Source organism: Bremia lactucae, linkage group LG4 (genome assembly GCF_004359215.1).
Source record: "Bremia lactucae strain SF5 linkage group LG4, whole genome shotgun sequence".
Taxonomy (NCBI): domain Eukaryota; phylum Oomycota; class Peronosporomycetes; order Peronosporales; family Peronosporaceae; genus Bremia; species Bremia lactucae.
Genome location: NC_090613.1, coordinates 4,998,406 through 5,022,724, shown reverse-complemented (window position 1 = coordinate 5,022,724; position 24,319 = coordinate 4,998,406). Strand labels below are relative to the sequence as shown.

At 46.0% G+C, this 24,319-nt stretch overlaps 6 protein-coding genes across 6 annotated transcripts; 3 read left to right on the top strand and 3 right to left on the bottom strand.

The window, feature by feature from the left end:
* Positions 1-6,258: 6,258 nt before the first annotated feature.
* On the bottom strand, positions 6,259-6,505 carry CCR75_006219 (uncharacterized protein; the record flags this gene model as incomplete). The annotated part of the gene is given in 2 exon segments (XM_067964290.1): positions 6,259-6,436; positions 6,453-6,505. The coding sequence occupies 2 exon segments, from the start codon at positions 6,503-6,505 to the stop codon at positions 6,259-6,261; spliced, it is 231 nt and encodes a 76-aa protein (XP_067817088.1).
* A 5,523-nt stretch (positions 6,506-12,028) lies between these two features.
* CCR75_006218 (uncharacterized protein) lies at positions 12,029-15,881 on the top strand (the record flags this gene model as incomplete). The annotated part of the gene is made up of 6 exons (XM_067964289.1): positions 12,029-12,151; positions 12,231-13,109; positions 13,173-14,256; positions 14,316-14,383; positions 14,443-15,349; positions 15,760-15,881. The coding sequence occupies 5 exons, from the start codon at positions 12,029-12,031 to the stop codon at positions 14,680-14,682; spliced, it is 2,394 nt and encodes a 797-aa protein (XP_067817087.1). The 3' UTR covers positions 14,683-15,349; positions 15,760-15,881.
* Positions 15,882-16,109: 228 nt separating this feature from the next.
* On the bottom strand, positions 16,110-17,645 carry CCR75_006217 (uncharacterized protein; the record flags this gene model as incomplete). Its single annotated transcript, XM_067964288.1, has 1 exon — positions 16,110-17,645. The coding sequence occupies one exon, from the start codon at positions 17,643-17,645 to the stop codon at positions 16,110-16,112; it is 1,536 nt and encodes a 511-aa protein (XP_067817096.1).
* Positions 17,646-17,806: 161 nt separating this feature from the next.
* On the top strand, positions 17,807-18,480 carry CCR75_006216 (uncharacterized protein; the record flags this gene model as incomplete). Its single annotated transcript, XM_067964287.1, has 3 exons — positions 17,807-18,169; positions 18,252-18,307; positions 18,369-18,480. 3 exons carry the CDS (start codon positions 17,807-17,809, stop codon positions 18,478-18,480), a joined length of 531 nt encoding a protein of 176 aa, XP_067817095.1.
* A 68-nt stretch (positions 18,481-18,548) lies between these two features.
* On the bottom strand, positions 18,549-19,620 carry CCR75_006215 (uncharacterized protein; the record flags this gene model as incomplete). Its single annotated transcript, XM_067964286.1, has 4 exons — positions 18,549-19,030; positions 19,070-19,267; positions 19,330-19,538; positions 19,601-19,620. The coding sequence occupies 4 exons, from the start codon at positions 19,618-19,620 to the stop codon at positions 18,549-18,551; spliced, it is 909 nt and encodes a 302-aa protein (XP_067817094.1).
* A 122-nt stretch (positions 19,621-19,742) lies between these two features.
* Positions 19,743-21,973, top strand: CCR75_006214 (uncharacterized protein; the record flags this gene model as incomplete). The annotated part of the gene is made up of 3 exons (XM_067964285.1): positions 19,743-20,435; positions 20,545-21,441; positions 21,529-21,973. The coding sequence occupies 3 exons, from the start codon at positions 19,743-19,745 to the stop codon at positions 21,574-21,576; spliced, it is 1,638 nt and encodes a 545-aa protein (XP_067817093.1). The 3' UTR covers positions 21,577-21,973.
* Positions 21,974-24,319: the final 2,346 nt, after the last annotated feature.

The following is a 24,319-nucleotide window of genomic DNA, read 5'->3' as shown; positions in this document are numbered from 1 at the left end:
AGCTGAACACGGCGACCATACCGGCTCAAACGCCAATTATGCGGAAAGATGTTTTGTTGAACTCCACAGGAAGTCAACTATCTTTTCCGCGTTGGATTTGAAGGATGGCTACTATTAGGTACTCACGAGAGAGTCCGATGTAGCTAAAACGTCAGTAAGATTTCCAAGCGGTATGCTTTGGGAGTGGCTTGTGATACCCCAAGGTTTGAGAAACGCACCAGCGTCATTCTATCAAGTGGTGACTCACGTGATGCGTCAACACCGTGTCTACGCGCCCCATTACTTTGACGATGTATTCGTGCATAGTAGAGCCGAGAGTTGGCTGAGCGCAATAGAGTCGCACAAGCGTCATTTAGACGCTGTATTGCAGACTTTGAAGGACGCCCAATTGTACGTCAACTTGCAAAAGTGCGTCATAGGGGTCCTCGAGATACCTGTGCGTTGGGCTGTATCGTATGTACACATGGTGTACGAGCAGACCCAGAAAAGGTGAAATCAGTGAAGGAATGGCCAATCCCACGGCATGTGTAGGGTTTGCGCCAATTCCTAGGGCTCGCTAATATTTTTGCATAAATATAGCAAGAATTATGCTGAGCATACGAAACCATTATCTGACCTCCTTATAAAAGAAGAATGGGTTTGGTTTAAAGAACAAGATGATGCGTCCACATCAGTGAAGCAATCTCTTGTAGAGGCACCGGTCTTGGCATTGCCAGACGCGGATAAGCCCTCTAGCGTTGTCTGCGATGCAAGTAATTTTGCAATAGGCAGTGCGCTCATGCAGAAGGATGACGACGGCGTAGACCGTGTCATCTCTTATCAGTCCCGGCTTTTAATAGCCGCGGAACTGAATTACCCCGTGCATGACAAAGAGCAACTTTCAATAAAGTATGCTCTTGTCAAGTTTCGTGTGCACCTATTGGGCACCGAACCATTTGTGGTTTATACGGATCACGCATCACTGCGGACCGCAATAAACTCACCGCAGCTCTCGCCTAGAATGGCAAGATGGCTTACATTCTTCCTGAATTTAATTTCAAAGCTGAATGTAAGCCGGGTAAGTCGAATGTCTTGGCTGACGCTTTATTGCGCAGACCAGACTTCGAGGTAAGACACCAGGAAATTGTGTCTAGTGCTAAAGCACAATTTCAGCCGTCAACGTTGGTAGCCATGAAGGCACACCACGTGACGAGCTCATTAGCCTCTGAAATAAAAGAGAGCTACAGTCAGGACGGCCATTGTCGCCTGCTGTTGGATCACTTCGGTGGATGAAAGGTAACCCTTTCGTCGCACCTGAAAGCTAAGCTAAATCGCTTTAGCTACAACGATGGTCTGTTATGGCATCAGCTGTCACCTTGTGATCCCTTGAGAATCCACGTGCCTCATGACACCGATCTCAAGCTGATGATCCTTCACGAGCTCCATGATGCGCTATCTAATGGGCATCTGGGCCGTGAAAAGATATTCTTACGAGTGTTAGATGAATTTTAGTAGCCACACCTTTATAGATGGGTGGCCAGCTATATTCGCTCTTGCGTACAGTGTCAGCGCATTAAGCCTGCACCGACTGTTGGAAGTCGGTAAGTCTGGACTTCATATTTGGCATGCCGCCCGATCATAAGGATCAGACAGGCCTCGTCGTCCTTGTAGACAGACTGAGCAAAATGGTGCATTTAGCACCATGTAAAGCATCGATCACAGGCAAGGAGGCAGCTCTCTTGTTCCTAAATCATGTTTACCGTCTACAGAGATGCCCAAGTCTATTGTATCTGACCGGAATCCACGTTTTACGTCTGTTTTTTTAGTGAAATGTGCTCGAGCTACTAGGTAGCAAGCTCCACATGTCGACCGCAGATCATTTCCAGACCGATGGCCAAACAGAACATGCCTATCGCGTCGTGGCGGACGTCTTGCGCACTAGAGCAACTCCCAAAGAGTGGAGCAAGCAATTGCCCTTTGTAGAGTTCGCTATAAATAACAGTGTCCACGCCAGTGCGGGTGAGACACCGTTATATGTTAACGGACTGCGCCATCCTCGGACGCTAGTCTCGTTTGTGCGCAGCCCGAGTCTTAGTGAGGGAGAGCCCCTTAACTATGATTGGTTCGAAGGAGGGGCATAGTTTCGTCAATATGACGATGGCCCGCGAGGGTATCATCTCATCGACAGAAACTTGCCCTAGTGACCCTGTCAATTTAGCAGTGGTCAACAAAACTACGTCTTATGACCGACCTCTTGGTGGTAACAAAGGCGAGTTTGATGCTTAAAGCGTAAGCGAGGCTCAACGCTTTGTGGATGAGCGATTAGCCGTCACACGAAAAGTCCGTAACGCGATGGCAAGCGCACAGGACAAGCAAAATTAATACGCGGACCTAAATGGTCGCGCGAATAATAAACGCTTTAGAGTGGGTGAAAAAGTGCTATTAAGTACTGATACCCCCATCCATCTTGGGAGACCGATGGTGACGTCGATTGTGAATCGAGCGTCGCTCGAGCAAGGGGGACATAGAAGGCGAAAAACTAATAGCCGACCGACTCCTCCCACCACGAACAGGACTCGGAGAGCGAGGGACATCACGCGAGTAACTCGGATCTCTCAGCATTATCCTCTCAAAAAGGTCCAAGCGAGTCTTTAGGCGTTCATGACCCTGCCGAGCCTTCGCTCGGACATCACAAAGATCCGAGGTCAGTCGCGAGACTTGACTCTCGGGATCCGCAATACGTCGTTCAGCAGCGCTTAACGCCTGTGACTGAACGGATGAAGGTAAGGCAGCCGCGATTAGGTGGTCGAGATCGCTATTCTTGTCAAGTGCCGCCTGCATTCATTGATGGATACGGGTGGGAATCAACGCTTTCTTGTTGAAAGGTTGCTTGCCAACCGTTTCGTGAGGCAAAGGTATCAGATCCTCGTTCAATGGAAAGGTTACCCGAAAAGTTTCGACTCTTGGGAACCGATCGATACCCTACGTACTGATGTGCCTGGCTTGATGGCTGTCTATGAAAAGGAGCACCAGCTGAGGCCTCTTCGCTAATCTCAAATGGACTAGCAGAAGCAGCGTTGTGATAAGAATCAGGGGGTACAGTACCACCCATGATTTTTTCCACACGCAAGCGGGCGAAATTAATTCGTTGCGACCGCTGTTCATCGCATCGGAATGCGGCGCAAGAATTTCGCCTCGTATTGGTCGGACGTTTCTTTGAACGCAACACGACCGGGATCGGAAAAATACGCCCAAGCGATATTCACTGACCCTTGCATGATTTAAAGACGCCATAATAATTTTGTGCGTCTAGAAGTGGGCGCTCTAGAAGCGACGCTCTAAGACCGTTTAAACGAGATCATTTAGATGGAGGGGGCGTCGGTAATATGCCACCCGTCACATAGCCACGTTCAAAACGACTGGCTTGTGACACCGACTGAGCATGTTCACGCGTCGGAGGCGGCGCTTTAGGCTCAGAATCCTCTATGTCAGAATCATTATGGATAATGGTCTGAGCATAAGGCGTTGTGGTTTTACCTAACGAAGAAGCGGCTGCGCCTTTTTGAGCAGCGCTCTCATTAACCGTCGCTGCGCTATCTAGCGCAGACGACGAGACAGCATTCTTAAATGTTGCTGTTCCACGTTGTGAGCCATGAGAGGAGTTTGGATGGGCAATAATGCGCCATTATCCTTCTTCATGAGCTCGTTGTATGCATCACTACTGTGAGGCTACGGCAACGGTGTTGACTCATTGTAGTCGACAATGAGCGACGGAACAACATTCTCAGTGTTAAAGTGGGATAGATCTTTAAGCCCCGTTAACGCGACAGCAGCAGTAGCTGTCGGCGTTTTGACTAAGGCATTGGACGCTGCCGGCGTGTTGACGCGGAGCGTGTGCTTAGTGCGAGGTTGAGTGGGCGTCTTCGCAGACGATCCACCGACGTGGCCTCTTTTAGGTGGCACCTTTGGCGCCGTGTATGAAAACACTGGTCGCTAGAATGAAGGAGAGAATTAGCGACGCGTTAAGCAGCTCGCAGTTCCTCCTTTCTCTTTTACGGATTTAAAAATGTAAATTCGTTCTTAAAGGGGGGGATGGTGTAATGGGCTAAAGTTGCCCTAACGTTACACAGTCCCCGTTAAGTACGCTTGGTGTACTCATGGGGATGGTCAATTACTTAAATAAAGTACACTGTTGACCTTAATTAGTGTGTACCACACTTATTTTCAACCCTTTTTTTCGTCTCTCAAAGATATTAGTGTGTACCACATTTATTTGGAGTCCACAATTTTACAGTGCTTGGAATAATAAAGTGTATCACACTGTTTTTGTATGTTCGGAATTAATGTGTATAATTATACCACGGCCCAGCAATCATGTCAACTGCAGTTCCTCAATCACACCCTGCACAATAACTACAGCACTTTTCCTAAAATTGTAACAGTTTGTAGGGGCGCATCAATGTTTTTATTCCTAGATTAATTACGGCATGAGGTCATTGGAACTAGGATCACCAGGAATTGGGATTGGCACACTTTCAAAGTATCTCCGATACTTGGAGATTATCGTTTGCAACTCAAGAGAAAGCTGTTTTTCGTGCCAGCGACCCCAGACGTCGGAAACAAGGCCACAACGGATCATTGCCTTGCGTGAATAGGCGAGCCCAGCGGCATCGCGCGTTTCATTTACCTTTCGTACTGCTTTTGCTGTCAGTTCCAGAAAAAAGCTTTCCTGGATTCTTCAGCTTACCTGACCACCCCCCGTCTCGCCGCACAGCATTGGACCATTCATTAGCCCTAATCATCCTCATCTTTTCCTTCTCCCACAGCTTAATCCATTCACCCTTTATCTTGGATATGACAAAAGAGTCACAGGGTTGGACGAGGTGCGTTGAGCATGGTGGAAAATAAGCCAACTTTGTCCTTGTCTTTGCCAACAGTGCAGTGAGGTTTTCAGAACTGTTATGACCTCTACAGTTGTCCAGGTACATTATGGTCTCACGGCTGTGCAGTTCACCCCTGTATACCCGGCAAGTTGTGAGAATTTTTCAATTTGTATAATCGACTAGTGCGAAGCTGGCGGCATTGTTCCACGCAAATGGCCAAGATTATTTTAAGCTAGTGCTGACGCTCGTTTGAGGGGATGTAGCTGAAATGGTAGAGCGCTCGCTTAGCATGCGAGAGGTACAGGGATCGATACCCTGCTACGTCAGAAAAATCTGGAAAAGGAAGTTAAAAACAGTTACGCCTTCCAATGGTGTTCCTCACCAAAAAAGCATGTTCAGAAATAATATACCACTTTGTCATTCTTGCCTTTTGGCCCCGTTCGGTATGCAACTCCAGGCACAGTATCTGGCAAACCCTGGATTGGATAGCTGTGCTTCGCATTTTAGAAGATAAGCATTGGGGTGCCAATGCGTGAAGTTGCACCACCAGCGATGTGGACTATCATTGTCATTCCTTCGCCACCCGAAACAACATCTGCATACTTAACTTCCTCATCTCCGCGAAATCCTAGCGTCCGTCCATTATCAAAGTTGATCACAAAGTGAGTCTCATCCATATTACAGACCAGGTCTTCTTGAAGTTTACCTAATTGGAACCCACGATGCAGCTTGCCCATGTGGTGAGCCACACTCATCTCAATATGGGCCTCCTTTTCTGCGCTGCTCAACAGCTTTCCTGTCTGCATCCGTGTCACAATCTCATTTGCCTCCTACGATGAAAGTTATGAAAGGTCAGTTGAGGTTTAGCGCATTGCTTTACATGATTTCCGCTGCTATTGCCATCACACATACCATAAATTGTTTTACCCAGCGCGTTTCGATCTTGTCAATGACCTTGGCCGTTGGATCAATATAATTCCACAGCAAACTCTGCGTCACGGGCAATGATAGATGAGAGCTGGCGAAAACGTAACTTGGGGCCGCATAACGTCTCAACCCACACGTCGCCGCCCAAAGCTACTGCTGATTTTGATTTGCCTGCGACCAGGCACAGTCACTGTTGACATTGACTTGGTTTTAAATTTGTCTAGGTCATCAACCTCAGCACGTACTTCCACTATCGCGTATATTTGTTGTGATTGGCCTACGAGGGTATTAATACACACAAATCAGACATGCGGCAAGATCTTTACGCTAAACAACCATACAAATTTGTATTACGTTGTATTTGCCACGGAACTCTGATGGGAACTGGTTGATTATACGGAGGACAACGCCTTTCTCCCCATTTCCGTTGGCATCTTTGACCATCCACATTAGAACCTTAACACGCTTGCTAATTGTTGACGTTTTTTAGCAAGCGTTTGCTGCACAAGTTACTTCCAAAACCTACTACGGCAGCTCCACCTTCGATATCTCTGCCATCCATGCCTCCAATGCTGCTGCCTGCACCATTGGCATCCATACTGTTGTTGAATTTGGAATTTTGAATAGCAATTCCTGTGCTTGACGAACTGCCCACGTGCAAACGCCGCAATAATCGGTGATGGTGAGGTGATGGCCTCTACATTCATCAGGTTCATTATTTGGCTTGCGCCAGAGGCGTTGCCAGAGGTCGAGGCGGCAGTGGACAGGGTACTCCCAAAAGTGGAAGAGGAGGCAGACATGGCGAAGTGAAGAGAAAGGGGAGGAGAAGTATTGAATATAATTGTTAGGCGGGCCAAATTAGATCAACAAAAGATGAGTTCGAGGCAGCAGCCAGCAGAAGATTTGGGGCCAGGGGGCCAGGGGAGGGGTTGTGGAGGAGGGGGAAGTGCAGGTTGTCATTAATACATTAGTTGGCAGCCTTGGTCCCAATTATGATGTTTCGGGTCTCGTCGAACAGTGACGAGATCCATCTTTGATTTTCAAGGACAAAAGAGTGCTCACGCGCTCGTAAATGTTAAAATATGCACAAAGAAGGTGCATAGAGCGACGTTTCAAGTTACGCGCAGATAAGGTGCATAATGCGAATTTTCAAGATACACACATGAAAGTACAGTGAGTACAAATTAAGGGCTCATTACTCACCTAGGTTACACTGTCGCATGCTCTATAATGTGTCAGATACTCATTAACTCGTATTAAGTAATTTAGGACAGGCTAAATTAGTGATGCACGAGTAGGATAAAGATAATACATATATGTTTCCCATTTACTACTTCGTTCATAAGCTACACCATTTTAAAAGGTTATGAGCCCAACTACCCGTTCACCTGCAAATGATGTCCAACTTCCGACAACTTCTAGTCACGAAAGGGCTAGGTCGAATTGGCAAATCCCATACCACTTCATACCTCTGAAAGGGGTACGGAAACTGAGGCGCTATTCAAGATCATGGATATGCTAACTAGGATGAATGGACGAACGAAGAAGATAGAAGCTTCTCAATCCAGGTTGCCGAGGATGAAAGGTTAAGAGGTGCGGGTGAAAGTGGAATGTTTACAGCCATGCTAGGTGCGGATTTCGCTGGTCGACTATACCGCGATACCTTGGATGTTTTTTTGATAAGAGGTCGAAATGAAATTTTGGGTGAAGGCCAAGGGCACGAGCTAGGGTGCCACAGAGGGAACAAGAAATCCCTCAAACCCGTGTGCAGTTTCCTCCGTATCACCTCAAAGCCCCCCCCAGTGCCAATTCAGCGAACACCACCCCTGGAAAATAACAGGAGTCCGGATGCCAGGCAACGACAGTTGGCGATTCGAAAGTTCGATGGGACCGAAGTATATGCTGGTTTGGGTTCAGTGTTTTGATTGGGGAAAGAAGTTTTGGAGACAGGTTGACATGGCCCAAGAATCATGTGGATTTCTTTGGACTGATAGTGTCAAAACTGACGTTTTTGCGGAATATCTTACGGGCAATGCCGAAAGATATTTCAGCAAACAAGTAGATTCATGGTGGTAAGTTTTATCAACTCTACAATACGTGTGCAGAGGATGCATGACACGTTCAAGACAACAATAACTGCTGCTCAAGCAATTGAACTCTTTACTAACAAAAATAGGCAAGGCGGTCTTGGCCTGAGCATTTTTTATACTTTGTGGCTGTGAGCGATGCAGCAGGGGGCGGGGAGCAGCAAGTACTGGACAATATTGTCAGATACGCCTCCCCTGATTTGGCTGCTATTTTAATGGCTAAGTACTCAACTTAGAGAGCCGATTTTTGGTTCAAGCTGAGTTATTGGCTCATTTCGCCCAAGCGATCGAGCTTGAATATCGATCGGGCCGACCTTTTGGGAAAGAGGTGTTGGCCAACATTGAAGATATGATCGGGCGCAGGGAGACCCATGCGTGTTATAATTGCGGTAAAGTCGGACACGTGAAACCCGACTGCAAATCCAAACTAGAACTTCGAAATAATGGCCGACACGGAAAATCAGCCGAAAATATAGTTTTGGCGATTCAGGAGGCCAGAGGAAACCGCAACGATTTTGATAACTCAAACGATATTACTGAAAGCTTGAGTTCAGATGCCTGAATACTAGACAGCGGGTCTAGCAGACATCTCGTAAATGGTGAATCTCTACTAAAAATCTAAAACCGTGTCATTTAAATTGCCATTTGGCGGATGGCGAGATAATCCAATTGAAATGTGGTTTTGACGGTGAAAACTCAAGTTCGTAAGAAACAAATTACACTTACCGAGGTATACCTGGCTTCCGAGCTTTCAAGAAACAATTTTTCGTATGGAAAGTTCGAGTGTAAAGGTTTTGGTCTTGGTTACACCGGTACTTCTCGCAACTTGACACGAAGGTCAGATGGAATGGTGATATTCGACATCGACGTGAAAACAGAATATGCTTTACGTGCAAGTGGTGAACACTAAGAAAAATCTTAAGTCCTCAAAAGAAGTGATAACCGTGGTTCTTGCTGAAGGATTAAAGTCACCCAGGGCCGAATCCAAAGTGGTACATTGTATCATTTTCATCAAAGGTTGGGTCATCTTTCGTATGACACCATTGAAAGGATGGCAACAAACCAGACTCTGGAATTGTGATTACGAGCTTCTCAAGACCAACGTGTGTTTCGTGTGCTCAAGGGATGCAGACCAAAAACGCTTAGTCGAAAAAAAGACATAGGTATCAACTCCCCAATAGATCGAATTGGGGGGGGGGGTAGTCTGTTCAGATTTGAAGGGTCCTATGACGCCTAAGGACAGACTTGGAAATAGGTACCTAGTCAACTTTATCGATCACAAATCCAACTATTGCAGGGTGTTCATGGCACCAACAAAGGACAAGGCAGCAAAAAAGTTTGAATACTTCTTGCGGATTTCAAAAGGAGATTTGGATATAAGATTCACGTATTGCGCGCAGATGGAGGGGGCGAATAAGAAAATGTGGATTTATTTTGCAGAACCATCGGAGTAGCTCGTCAAGTCAGCGAAGCTTGCAATCAAGCTTCGTATGGCAAAGCAAAGCGTATGCACAGGACGATTTTAAACATGGCAAGGTCAAAAATATTCGCTAGTCGGTTACCTTTATCATTTTGGGGGGATGCCGTAGAATACGCCGCCTACATTTTAAATCGTAGTCCTACGAGTGCAAATGCAAAACGATCATCACAATCGAAGTGCTAACAAATCAAGTGCCAGATTTACGGGACATTGTGGCCTTCGGTTCCGTGTGTACCGTGTATCGAAACCCAGGCAAAAATACACTTGCACAACGATCTCAGGTAGGGCTTATCACTGGAAAAATTGATGAAGTCAAGGGTTTCAGGGTTTTCATAAAGAAAGCCAATAAGGTCACGATTACACAACACTTAAAATTTTGAGCATGGACCAGAATAATCAATTTCAGAGAACACTGGCTTTGAAGATCAAGAAGAAGAAGTATCCCATTCGAAACCCAAGATCAAGACCGGTGTTAAAAAGACTAAAACCTGGAAAAGCTATGCGCATCAAAGCAGAAGTAAAGTCAGGTCAAATGAAGTAATACAGGCTCGGAAGGAGCCAATGACCTGCGCAAGTCGTTGCCCATGTCTATGAAAGGGACCCTAATCATTATGGTGAAGCCATGAAAAGTTCGAAATGCGAAGTGTGGGAGATAGCAATGACTGAAGAATTGAAAGCATTGGAAGATAATGGGATGTGAGTATTGATTAAGCGACCGCCCCACAGTAACGCCTCACACACTAAATGGGTGTACAAGACGAAAATTGATTCTAATGGAAATATCGAACGATTTAAGGCCATTCTTGTGGCATGTGGTAGCGAGGAGGTATATGGAATTGATTATGAATTCACTTTTGCTGCTGTTATGGATATGGCAAAAGTTTAAGTGTTGCTGGCATTGGCGGCTACTTGGGGAGTTCCAGCCAAGCATGGAGACATTCCGAATACTTACGTTAAGGCGGATAAAGAGCCAGAATTAAAGATATACCACCGCATACCTCAGTCGATGGAACTGGGTGCTAAAATTTTAAGAAAATTGGGCGTCAAAGACAAACAAGTAGTTATATTGGAATTACAAAAAGTTTGTACGGCTTGAAACAAGCCGGGCGTCTGTGGATCCAATTGCTATATCAAAAATTGAAAGAAGCAAGGTTTCGGCAATGCATCTCAGACATGTGTCTTATTGGGAACGCGGCAATATTGGTATTGTTGTTGTAGGTGTATATGTCGATGATCTTTTGGCTACAGGGACAAGATTAAGGACTGTAGAAGATCTTTTCACTGGATTGAAGAGTTTATCCATCAAAGATCCGAGTCAAGTTAGCAAGTTCCTAGGAATGCAAGTAAAACTCGAAGATGCTCAAGGTTATACCCTAGATCAGGAGGAGACTATCACGGAAATTTTGCGTGAGCATGGAATGCTGGAACGCGTGCACCAATTGGCGCCGACTGCTACGAAGTAGCAACGAGTGATATCACCTTACTCGAGAGCTCACTCAAGGATGGGGGGACCCACAATTAAATTTGTCCAATCACTTGTTAGGTCTTTATTGTGGATATCGAGGTGTACTAGACCTGATATAGCTTTCGCGATTCACAAAGCTACGAGACAGACACACAAGCCAAGACTACAAGACCGGAAGCTTGCGAAAAGGATTGCCAGGTACCTAAAGGGAACAAAGGCTCTAAAGCTAGAAATGAAGCTGAATCAAGGGAAGTACACCGGCATATATTTGGAGTCTTACAGTGACGCTGACTTTGCAGCCGACAAACAAGATCGCAAGTCGCTTACCGGAGGCATTATTCTCCTCAACGGTATGGCTATTGGTTGGAAGTCCAAAAAAACAAGGAGGGGTTGCTTTACCAACAATGGAAGTCGAGTTTGTAGCAGCTTCGGAAGTTGCAAGGGACCTATTTGCCGTGCGTGAAATGCTTATGGAAATTGCTTTGAAGCCAGCCTTACCTATGGTTATGCACGTGGACAATTAAGCAGCTATAAGCCAACTTACGGGTGAAGCATCGTCGACTACAGCCAAACACATCGATGTTCGAATCAAGTTTTTGTGCGATTATGCTAAAAGAGGGGTAGTTCCAGTTCAATATGTGAAAACCGAGCTAATGCTAGGTGATTTACTCACTCAGGCGCTAGATACGCACAAGATTGAAGAGTTGCGAAAGTTGATGCATATTAATAAGGGCTGGAGGTGAGCATATGACAGAGGATGAGTGTTGAAATATGCACAAAGAAGGTGCATAGGGCGACGTTTCAAATTACGCGCAGAGAAGGTGCGTAATGCGACTTTTCAATATACAGTGAGTGCAAATTAAGGGCTCATTACTCACCTAGGTTACACTGTCGCACGCTCTATAATGCGTCAGAAACTAATTAACTCCTATTATGTAATTTAGGACAGGTTAATTAGTGATGCACAAGTAGATAATACATATTAGTTTCCGCGCATCTCAGAAGAGAGGCACACCCTTCAATGAGGCGTACTCCTTTAGGGAGTACGCCTGCCTGCCGTTTATGCATCCTTTCTGCGCTCGTTTTGCGCGGGTATCACGATGACACTAATTTTTCATTATGCTATCGCCAAGCATTCAATGTGTAAGTTCAATACACAGAAATAGTTTCTTAATTTTACACAAGCATTTATATTTTGCTGCCGGAAATGCCATTAAAACGCGCCTTCGTGGCGTTACAAGACCGCTTCGTCAGTTCCCTCGCAGTGGCTTGCTGCCCCACCATGGATTTAATCGCCGTTTTGACTCTCGATCACCATCTTCTAGTATATGTGCGTCACCTGCCGCGTATTAGCATTCGGCTTTCAAGTGACAATCCAGAATGACATTTTGTAAACTTTAATTATGCAGCGCACAACATCATGGCAGAAGCTGTTACAAATCAAATCATCAGATGTTGGTTTTGAGATAGTGGCTATAGCTTGGAAACCAAATGGTCATCAACTTGCACTTGGTTGCGACAAAGGAAACGTGGCAATCGTTGAGATCGAGTCGGGGGATATTTTACCGGAAAGACGCAGCACGTTATGTCATCAAAGCTGCATCACGGCGATGCAATGGGTCCAAATTTATCAACCTAAGTCTTCAAGCATTCGCTCTCGATCGAAATTGCACTTTCGAAATCGATCATCTCGATTTTTTAACCATTCTCAAGCAGAAGATGATATTGATGATACTGTGCTAGTAACTGCAGATGAACAAGGATTTTTGACTCTGTGGTGGATGGGAAGGGTTTTATTGACACGTATAGATACACAGAAGTTGGTTGAGAAGATAGAGAATCAACAAGATGACACTATTGGCTTTCGAATTGAGCAGGTGCATTTAGCGCCAGATATGTCAGCTCTTTTGGTTCTGCTAACTTTTCCTAGCAAAAGTTGCCAACACGTGGATTTAACGAAACCAGACCCTTTGGACACAAAGTTACAGCGGTTGTTGACCTTGGATCTGACAGCAATTCAATACATGCATGAGGATGTGGCTCTTGTGGTGACAATTTTCGACCGCACCCACATTATTGTCAATCAAATCACTTCGTTTGGTCGACAGATGGCGACAGAATGGAAGAATGCGATGCATCCTTTTGAGCTGAAGATGGGACTTATTGGATCACTCTATGAAAAGTACGCGTGCGAGGATTTACCACAAGTTGACATGCTCTCAGTCGCTGTGACGGGCATTACTGCACCGGCTTTGGCTCAGTACTTTGCGCAAGATATTCAAGCGACGGTAACCTATATATAGCGATACTTACGACTCGATTGTATATTGACAAATATTTTGTATTACTAGAGCGTCTATCGCATGCAGAAGGCACTTTTTAGCGGGTGTGAGGTACTTGAAGGGCTTGTTGGGGAGAAGCTTAAACGTGAACTCGTCAACTTTCTATTTCTAGTGTCTGAATTGCGTGGACACATTAAGTGGAAACCAAAGACGTATTCGACTAGAATGGGCATTTCCGCGGATGCTCTTGATGACTTGGTAGCCATAACTCAAGATGCTCTCGTGGCAACCGAGAAACTTACGTTGGCCATCTACGAGACTCGCCAGGATTTTGCATTGTTTTTTCAGTGGCTTCTTGAGCGTATTCGTGTCCAAACAAATTCACCAGCCTCTGGAAAAGTGGCAGGAGCATCTTCTCGCGATACAGGTCATGCAGCTAATAGCTCTCAATCCCTTTTAAACTTACGGCGCCTGTGTGAATTCTTAACATGTGCCGCAAAGTGTGCCACGAACGTTCGACACGAGCAGTCGAAGACTAGCGTTTACACGGTTGAAACGACTTTTGGAAATAAAGTGTCGCAGCAGCTTTCGACGTCGTTAAATTATCTGACTAATACGACAACAAGTCCTTCGGTCGGGTGCCTCAGTCTTCTAAAGCGTCTTCACGAGAAGTGGTCGATGACTTTCGATGCGATTGGCGTAACTCTACCACAATCGGTTATTCGTAAGGAAAGCGGAAGTTTTAGTATTGGTAGCAACGTAGTGGAATGCCGTGTTCGTTTTCGACAGCCTTTTAGCGTAAAGCGGGTCGACGATATTTATGATCGCACTGAAGACGACGGTATTGATGATGGACCTATCGATTGGAGCGCAATGAAACACATTAAACCGACGCCGAATGGGTCTAATAAAAAATATATAATTCTGATTGGATTACGACTACAATCGGGTGTACTATTGCTGCTGCGTGCAACTCAAGATCCATTAGCACGATTGCAATGGGAGTCTGCAATTGTAGGTTTCTCACAAGGCCTAATTTCAAGTCCACGTATCTGTCGAGGATTTGATTTTTATGGTGATACATCGACAAAGAGGTCCGAGCGACTCGCATTGGTTGTCGACCGTATTAGTGAAGAGGACCACGCACACGAAGGTATGGTATATTATACAATTCTGGGTCTTTTTGCCATAGTAACCATTGCCACTATCCAGAATGGTTATACCTTCAACAATACGACAACATTCCATTTTGTGCCTTAAGTTTTGACACTTCTATCGAGGTAAGTACCGTCTTTTCTTGCACGATGAAAAGAATTGATGAACTTATGATACAGATTAGTATGCATTTCAGGCCGCCAAAGCTCATGACTTAGGTTACACGTTCGATATTGATGAGCTACCAGGAAGAATCGTGGCTTTAATGCCAAGCGCTGGTCAACGTCTACCTGTTGTTCTTGCAACCGCTTCTCGAGGCATTATGTGCGTCATCCTTCCACCGAATCGTTTGACTGTCTACGACGCAGAGGACATTGAAAATGATGATGACAGCGAAGTTTGTGGTGAGACAGACGAGAATTAAATTGCAAACACGCATAGACTTGGCAGCATCGTCCGAATTCATCAGTTGCTTTGACCGAATGCCCGTAAAAAATATATTTTATAGTATTTCATTTAAAAGTGCTGTCACGTCACCTTGATGCAAGGATAGTAGCTTCAGAAGGGCGCTGCTGATTTCGACCAACCTGTCGAGGTAAGCCATGATGGCTTCGAGCAACACAGACCTAGCAATTCAAGGTGGCGGAAGGCCAGGTGCAATAGTGGGCTCTTAGAATGTATGTGGCCAAGTCTCGTGGGTGAATTACATTCGATATTGTCAAAAAATCAATGATTTTGGACAAATTTGCCATCGGGGATTACTCCATTGAATCAACAGCAGCTCATTATCTTCTTGGTTCTCCTGCCTAATCAATCGAATTTCTACAAGCGCCGTGTCAAGAATGCCTACTTGTCGTGACAAAAGAAGGCTCTTATTGAACTGACAGAACCACTCCGTTCGCGCACTATCGCGACCCCCAATCACGGCGAGCGATGTTGATGTCAGCTACCCTCTCAATGCGTCGGTGAGACTAAAAGCGCTTTACTGTGCTAACCAGCATGTGATTTCTGCTGTCGTGTGACTGCGTGCATTTGTCAAGGCATTCCCGTGGTAGTGAATTAGTTAGTATTGGTCGCATTGCAAATGTGGGATACGGCTTCTGTCAATGTTTATAAGTGCCCAGAGTATCGCCTTTATAAAATGTTGTTATTCTGGGCCAATGACAGGCCCGGATCGATTTGAACACCTGCTTGATCCCTTGATTAGTGGTCTCAGTGAGCGACAATTATCAATAAATGACATACAAGACGTCGATTTGGTTACGTTTCCACTTTGTCAACACAATTACGGCTTCAATCGAGTAATAAAGAGGACGTGGGGTCTGCATTAATACTCAACATGATGTGGAAACTCGCGGCTCACGGTTAAATTTTTATGAACTTTGAGCCCGTGAAAAGTACGATGGGACTTCAAATCAATTTCATTTATTACTTAGTGTCGTCCTAATTTTATATCGAATGAGCTTTGAAACCAAGCTCTGGGAAAGATAAATTTATGAAGAATAACGCTAACGCGCTTTACGGTAATGTCATATCTGCTGCTCACAGCTTTTTTTTGCCCTTAATCCTTGATTGAATGGACGAAAAATTGTAAATGACGGTGCTGGTCAGTTATTCACCAGTCGTGTATCTTACGTGCCATGATAGCAATAAACACACCTTTTTCGAATTGCTTAAAGCGCTGAAGACGTAATTGTGTCTTCAATTTGTAACCCTCTTCACCACGACAGTTTACTCACGTCAAGTTCGATTATGAAAGTGTGACATTGAAGGACGTGACTAATGCATAAGAGAAAACCTTAAATTGTTATCTTCTCCTTATAAGTCGAATAAAGCTTAAGTCGAGAGAATCTAAAAGGGCATCTTTAGGCCCATACCCTGAGCCATTTTGGTCATGTCACCTAGTTGACTCGGGTCCATTCCTTGCATTTGCTTCATAATTCGCATCATACTCTGTGGACCGCCTATTTGCGCCATCATTTTGGGATCGATGACTTTGGATAATTGCTGCATCACAGCATTCGGATTGCGAGCCATCTGCTTACCCAGCGTCGCATCATTTGCCTTCATGAGACCACTTTTTCCCATACGGCTTACGACAGACGAAAATTGTTTGTGACACTTCAGTAAAAAATCTATTTCAAGCATTTGGCAGCCAGAGCCACGAGCAACTCGCATCTGGCGCGATTCGGAAAGCGGTACAATGCCATCAAGTTCGGCGTCAGTCATACTATCCATCATATAGAGGAACCGCCGAAGCCGCTTGGAGGCTTCTTCTTCGCCACCACCCGCATTCATCATATCGTTCATCCCCTGTGGCAATCCAGGAATCATCGACATGACCTTCCCAAGGGGACCCATTTTCATGACGCTCTGAAACTGCTTGTACATATCCCGCAATGTAAACACGCCCTTTTGAAACTTTTCGACCAATTCCTCCTGATTTTCAAACAAGCCACTAGTCTTGACTTCTTCCATAAGTCCACGAATATCCCCCATTCCCATGAGACGACTAACAAAGCTCGCCGCATTGAACGACTCAAAGTCCATGAAATGTTCTCCTGTACCATAAAAGATAATCGGCGAGCCCGTGGCAGCAACAGCACTAAGTGCTCCTCCACCTTTCGCATGTCCATCTAGTTTCGTAATAATGACACTACCGACATTCACGGTATCACGAAATGCCCGAGCTTGGTCGTAGACAGCCTGACCAATCGTGGAATCCATCACAAAAACGACGTCATCGGGCTGCACGGCTGCAGAAACCTCTTTCATTTCCGCAAACAAATCAGCTTCTTGTTTGTGCCGACCACTCGTATCTACAAGAATTAGCTCGTAATTTTCAGCTCGAAATTGAGCCACCCCTTCCTCGGCGATACGAACGGGGTCGGCTTCGGTATAACTACCGTAGAACGGAATGCGAAGCTTGGTTGAATTTTGTTTCAATTGATCAAACGCACCCGCTCGAAACGTATCGGCACACACCATGCACGTTTTCCAGCCTTTGCGCTGGTAAAAGTAAGCAAGTTTGGCAATACTGGTGGTTTTCCCACTGCCCTGAAGACCAACAAACATAATGACGTTGCTCTGTCCCTTTTTCATCTTGTATGGAGGTGCTTCCGGCTCCAACATCTGTACAAGCTGATCGACAATTGACTTTTGAATGAGGCGGCGGCGGTTCATACCCGAGCTCGCGTCCTCTAGTTTCACGGCCAATTTGACGTTGTCTCGTAGCTGCCGCACGAGCTTTACCTGTACGTCTGACTCAAGCAGCGCACCACAAATTTCCTTCAAAAGAACGTTAAACACTTCGTCATCCACAACCGTGGTGCGATTCATTTTGGCGAGCGCATCCTGCAGCTTCGATCCCAGCTCCGCCAACACCATAGTTTTATGTCTTGGTTTCGTGTATTCTAGGAGAGAAAAAGTAATCCGTTCCCCCCTGCAATTCATAGTCGGTATACGTTACAAGCTCGAGTATACACAATCAACCCGCGGGTATTCGAGCCCGCGGGTTCAAAGACTTAATTTCTTCGGTCGCGTCTCAAATGTCGAAGTGGGTGTGTTCGTTACGTTCGCTCTCAGCTAAGCGCTTGGGTCCTTCGTCCATTGCGTTTGCAAAATCTCCAGCTTATTTATCCATTGTCCTCACTAATAAAATGTCCAGCAGTAGCAGCGACGCCGTAACGCTCTCGGATGAGGAGTGGAAGCAGCGCCTGACACCAATGCAGTATCAGGTGTTACGTCTTAAGAGCACGGAACGCGCTGGCACGGGGGAATACAATAAGCACAAGGATTCGGGTGTATATGTGTGTGCTGGGTGTAAATCACCCGTTTACACATCTAGCACCAAATTTGACTCGGGCTGCGGCTGGCCTGCCTTCTACGATGCCATCCCGGGTGCCATAAAGGTTCGTGACAGTTGCGTGCCCGAACTGTATCATAATTCCAGTTTCTAAATGTAAATCATGCGGCATGACTTTTATGTTGCAGACTGTGCCTGACGTTGACGGCCATCGAATTGAAATTGTTTGTGCCAAATGTGGCGGGTGCGTCGAATTATAAGGAGAAATGTCTGTGATGATCTGTAATAACCTTGTACGTATGCAGTCACATGGGCCACGTATTTAAAGGCGAAGGTTTTAAGACACCGACGGACGAGCGCCATTGTGTCAATAGTGTATCGCTTGCCTTCCACGCTGGCGAAGTTCCGTCACAGTAAGATATGTCGCTGTTTCAAGACTTTAGTTACTTGACAAGCACTGAAGGGCATTATTTGAATTTGAATCATTAAAGAAAACTATCATCTTCTTGGTCGTATAAGTCGTCGATGCAGCTACATGCAATAATCTGATGTAGCGCTGCTGGCTGCAAAAGAAAGCGCTGTTTCCGAACTGGTGTTGTAGGTAGTAACCAGTCTTTAGTCATCTCACCGAACACGTCACTAATGTTATTCCGCCACCCTTGATTGAATGGGAAAGCACGGCCGTACTCATGGCACTCAATCGTAGTACCACCTTGAACCAGAAGGTACGAGTGAACAGCAATGATCCCTAGTAGACTAAAACCCAGCGCACTGCCCAGTACAAATCCGACAACCACCAGTGAAGAGAAAGAATCAGCTCCCCGTTTGCTGAAAAGTGCAGTCTGAAAGGGCTTTAAAAGCACCCATACGCACATAAACAAAGCTATGAAAGCGTACACGACGAAATGAAAAAAGAACTTGTAATTATCTTGGCCGACGCAATTGGCAACCCATGGACAGTGATGATCTGCGCTTAAAAAGCTGTTTTAAAACAAAGCTCTATGACCTTTTGACTCTTCGAGCGTACCCATCTTTAACACACAACGATTACAGAAGCTGCAATGATGCGCTCGAAAAGGTTTCAATAGCTTACACTTTTGGCAAGTTTTTAAAACCAATGAGCTGCTATTGCCGCCTTCTTCAATTGCTGCTTGCATGGCATCTTTTACGCATTGAACTAGCGTGGGCGTGACATAGCCAGGGTCTGCAAATTAAACGACCTCAGCTCCTTTCCAACTTTACACATTTCTAATTTCGCAATCCTACCTGTCAGCACCACTTTATAATACGCAACGACCGTGCAACCAACCGCAAAGTGAAACACAGATGCTTCTAGTATCATTGAGAGCACATAGAAATCAACGGATCGCCGATATTCTGGTACCCAGTGCTCCGTCATGAAAATGTAGTACTCCAGCGTCATGATCAATACCACTATCAGCACAGGCAGTGTTGATATCGAACGAAGCAGCTTGCTACACACAGCCACGCGTTAGCAATCCCTAATCATCTTCGTTCTACTTCTTTACATACGCACTTGTCATGAATACGCAGCATACTACCGATAGCGAGTCGTCGAGACTTTAGAGGATGAATTTAACCTGAGCGGCCGTATTAATACCGGTATCTTTACACTGGTGATCTGTGCATTTGTATTTTTCATTTGCGTCTCTTTCGCGATGGGGAACACAGTGACGCTTCTTAGTGCGTGCGAGTATGGAGACCTGGCCGAGGTTCATCGCCTGCTTAAAACCTCGACGGCCGAGAACCTTGAGGCCAAGGATGATAGTAGACGCACTCCTTTGCTACTGGCCGTCGCCAGCTTAAAGCACTCGCGGGTGCGACAAGAGCTGATTGACGATTTTGACAACTTGAACGACTTGAACGATTTCGGCGGAAGTGAGACAGCAGCTATGTATTTGACAAGACAAGCAAAAGATGTGGCTAACCGAGAAAGTAGTAAATGTGAGGCCGAGGAGACTGTGGATAATATCATAGAGAGTGATGACGTGGATTTTATACCGAAGGAAGCCGAGATCTTGCACCTTTTGCTGCAGCGGCGAGTTAATTTGGACCACAGAGACGAGAATGGGTGGACAGCATTGCATCACGCGTGCTTCGTGCAGAATGCAGTGGCCGTTAAGATGCTAATTCATGCCGGTGCCAAACCCATGAGAGAGAACTACGGCTTGTTGCCCCAAGATTTGCTGCAGCGAGGACACATGTCCGAGTGGGTGGCCCAAGCTCAGGAATTGAAAGAAATACTGGACCAAATTACCGATAAAAGCGCTTACACAATCAAGCTGCTGGCTTTTCGACCAAGTGGCGTAGTTCAATTGGACATGGGTGGTCAAGTTGAAAAAGGATCGCTTGTAACGTGTAAGTTTCTATGAAGTGCTTCTAGCAGTTCGACTAATAATAGGCGTTTGTGCAGTAGAATACGACGCGCCGGAACACCATTCCATAAAGGATTATATTCAGGTGCTCGTATCGGAGGAAGACTCAGCAGAGATTGCGACGGGATCGTATCATTATGTGCCTGCAGGTGCACATGGCCAGCTCACGATAAATACGAAGGATATTCCACCAGCAAGCACTGTTCGATTTGTGTACGTAAAGAGCGATATTAATACTATGTCGAGAGAAGTGGTCGCTAGTGGCTGCAACGCAGTCGTGCAGGCTTCGGTGGGGGAGATTTTCCAGTACGAGTTGTTTTTATATGAGCGCGTGGTCGAGGTAGAAAGCATCCCCGACTTTGAGCTTATTGATCAGCCATTGATTGTACTGAAACGTATTGGGATTGTCGAGGGCGACGACATTGATTGGATTACGCTACGCCCGTATAATCATATCGTTGCAGTGAATGACATTCGAATTGATGAGATGGAATTTGCAGAGGCTGTGCACGTATTGCAGGAGAATAATGGTCGACAATGTACTAGACTGTTGATGCAAAATTACTCGGCCTGTGGTGATTTTATCCCAGAAAAGATCTTGGGTGTTGGTGTTGTTGGCAAGTACGCCTCTTTGCATCCAATTGATGAAGACTATGACGTTGGTAGTAATGAGCATACACATGAAGAGTTGGGGCAGAGATGCCCAGATGAATGCCATGACGACAACGGTGAGAGTCGCAGCTGTAATAATGCATCCTTGAAGCCTGTCAATAAAAGTGTATCAGCGGTGCAGCTGCCAACAGAGACGTCACCTCCTCCTTCAGCTGTTTCACAATTATTTTCGGCAGAGGAACGCGAAGTGGTCAGCAAAGTGCTTGATGACTATGAAATTGATAACCCAGCCGCAATAAATAGTAGCTACAAGGTTTCAGCTTCTTCAACGATCGAAACTGTCGTTCCGCTTCATAATTCGCTGCAACTCGTACGTATTCGCAAACATTCGATTTGGTCAAGGTGTCGGTAAAGTAGCTTGACATATCTTTTACTGTCGTAATTTTTGTGTCTTTAGGTGGCTCAACTACAACATGGTATTTCGATTAGCCACAAATCTAGTTGAGGTGAATTTATTTTGTACGTGCGTGATTAAAAGGAGTTGCAATGTCAGTGGATTGTTATGCGAGGCTCATAAAAAACTTTGCGCAATAACATCATGAAGAGTTTGCTTGATATTTTGGAGATGCGATGGGAACAAGAGAAATAAACAATCTGTGATTCATCTGTTCTCATAATCTTATGGCATGTACAATCGTATTTCTGTGCTTGTTACAAAGGTGTAGTTTCTATACAGTACAATCTATCATGTGCAACATTTGATTAGTTTGACACCCATGACGACAACAATTCTGATGAAAAAATCTTGTTTTTTACTCGGCTAAAAAAACTAATCACTGAATGAAAACGCTGGTCGTTGTCGGTAAATATTGTCGTCAATACAATAACAAAGTGGCTCTGAGGCTTAAAAATCTTTAGCCGATTTTCATTGCAAGCAGGTCGGTTGCATATGAATTTGGATGCCAATTGTAAGAAACTTAGGCAAGCAGAAAATAGTAAGCTACAAATTGTTTACATCCCATCGTATTGAAAGGCAAGCTTCAAGATGATGTACCAAAAAAGTGGTATCAGTATCAGTTTTTGATATAATCTTTGCGCCGGGAGATTCATTTTATGATTTCTTCTGCGAGAAGGATTTGATAGCTAGCCAGGAGATAACGAAAGTAATAACCTTCTCTCTTTTGCATTTAATTGTGTGTCCTCTGTCTCTACCTTTGTGTATTGACTTTTACAGGTTATGAGCCCAAAGCACGGGGCACTCAGGGGTGACACGCGACGGCGCGTATGCGGAAGCAGCCCTTGCCACTGGTCACGAAGGGCCAGTGAGCATGAAGATTATGAAGAGAAGAGCAAGACGGGTGTTGTCCATGCGGTGGACAATGCTACCACCAGGAGTGACGACGCGTCAGAACTCCAGGTGTTGATGAGGTGCATAACCGGAAGTCTGGATAGGCTTGAGGAGTCACAGACAAGGTTGATGAAAGCAGAGGAAGGGCGTGGGAGACATAGCGACACGCATATGACATTCAAGTTTGTTTGTTTCGGCTTCGGGAAGAGGAACAAGAATGCATATGGACAACTTGGAAGGGTCCATTGATGCGCCGGTATTTACTCCGAGGAGGCCGGTTGAAGGACAGATGTTGTAACGGGCTAGAGTTGCCCTAATGTTACACAGTCCCCATTAAGTACATTTGGTACTTAAGGGGATGGTCAATTACTAAATAATAGTAATTAGACCCAACACTCGGGCGTGGTGCACATTTGTGACCAACCCTTGTGGATGTGATGCACATGGGTGCATTCACATTAGGAGGGATGACGCCCAGCGTCATCCATGATGACGGCTAGCGTCATCAGTTACGCGAGGTATCTATAAAGATACGCTCGCAATACATATTAAATGATATCTATAGAGATATCATTTTAATTGGTAAAAATAGGTATTTGTATTTAATTCTATTAAATATAAATCAGTCTGAAATTTACTACCTACTTGGTAAGTGCGCACGAGGAGACGGATTACCGCTCCCGTGACGTCACTTCACCAGAGTTCTTAGTGTGTTGGGTGAGGTCGCTTGCGCGCCCACCACAACTACCTCACTGCACGCAAGAGAAGCAGGTGCAAACCGCTTCCTCGCTGTGCTAGGGTGTGTGCTAAGTAGAGCGTGGCCGCATTACGACGTGCCCGCCTACACTTGGTAGCACTTGAAATCCTTCCCACGACCCGCATCTCTGCGTGTGTACGTGAGGATGAGCCTCAACATTGATTGGGCTCATTTTCCCCACCTCTCCGAACATCATCGGGAGGTGGCAGGGCTAATGGCGCAGGGACTTGGTGAACAAGCCCTGGCCAGGCTCCTGGGTAGTCCTCCTGAGCAACATGTTGCTCAGTTGGAGCAGTTTGAGGCATTTGTGCTCGGACAGCGGAGGGCCGCGTCCGAGGCACAGAGCCATGCTGCGGCGGAGTCCGTCACTCAGACTCAGGATGAGCTGAGGCATGAGCAGGCTCGGAGCGAGGCTCTCAACAGGACTGTTGAGATGCTCTCTGCCCGGCCGCATCAGCCGAGGCCCATTCGGATGGACCCGCCCAAGTTCGATGGAACTGCGGCGCACACGATTGTCCACTGGCTTTTAGCCGTGGAGCAATGTGGTGTCGCCCAGCTCATCGAGGACGACAGCCGGATGGTGTCGTACGCTATGTCGCATCTGCGCGGTAAGGCCTCAGAGTGGGCTTACTCGGCGCTTATGGCGGACAGAAAAGCGTTCCCCTCATGGGCGATCTTTAAGGATAAGATTCGCGCCATGTACCAGCCGCCGAACAACGAAGTGTTGCTTCAGGCGCGCTTCTTTGGGGCGCGACAGGCGAAGCGATCTCTGCAAGAGTATGTGCAAGAGATGCGCTCGCTGTCCGCATCCATAACCGTAGGTCCGATTCCGGAGCACATTAAGGTGCCCACGTTTATGAACGGACTACGGCATGGCCCATCGCGACAGGCCCTTTTTAGAAAGGTGCCGTCGACGATGGAAGAGGCAATCCAAATTGCCTTAGTTGAGGAGCAATCCTACAACAGTGCCTCGGCGACAGCTTGGTATAAGCCGTCGGCCGAGAGGACAGATGCCACTCCTATGGAGTTGGGCAATGCAGACGTGGTCTGTTTTAAATGCGGCAAGCGCGGCCATATGATGGCTCGCTGCTATGCCAGGGTCCCTGCTGGGGCAAAAATGCCCAGCAAGAGGACTCCCTTCCC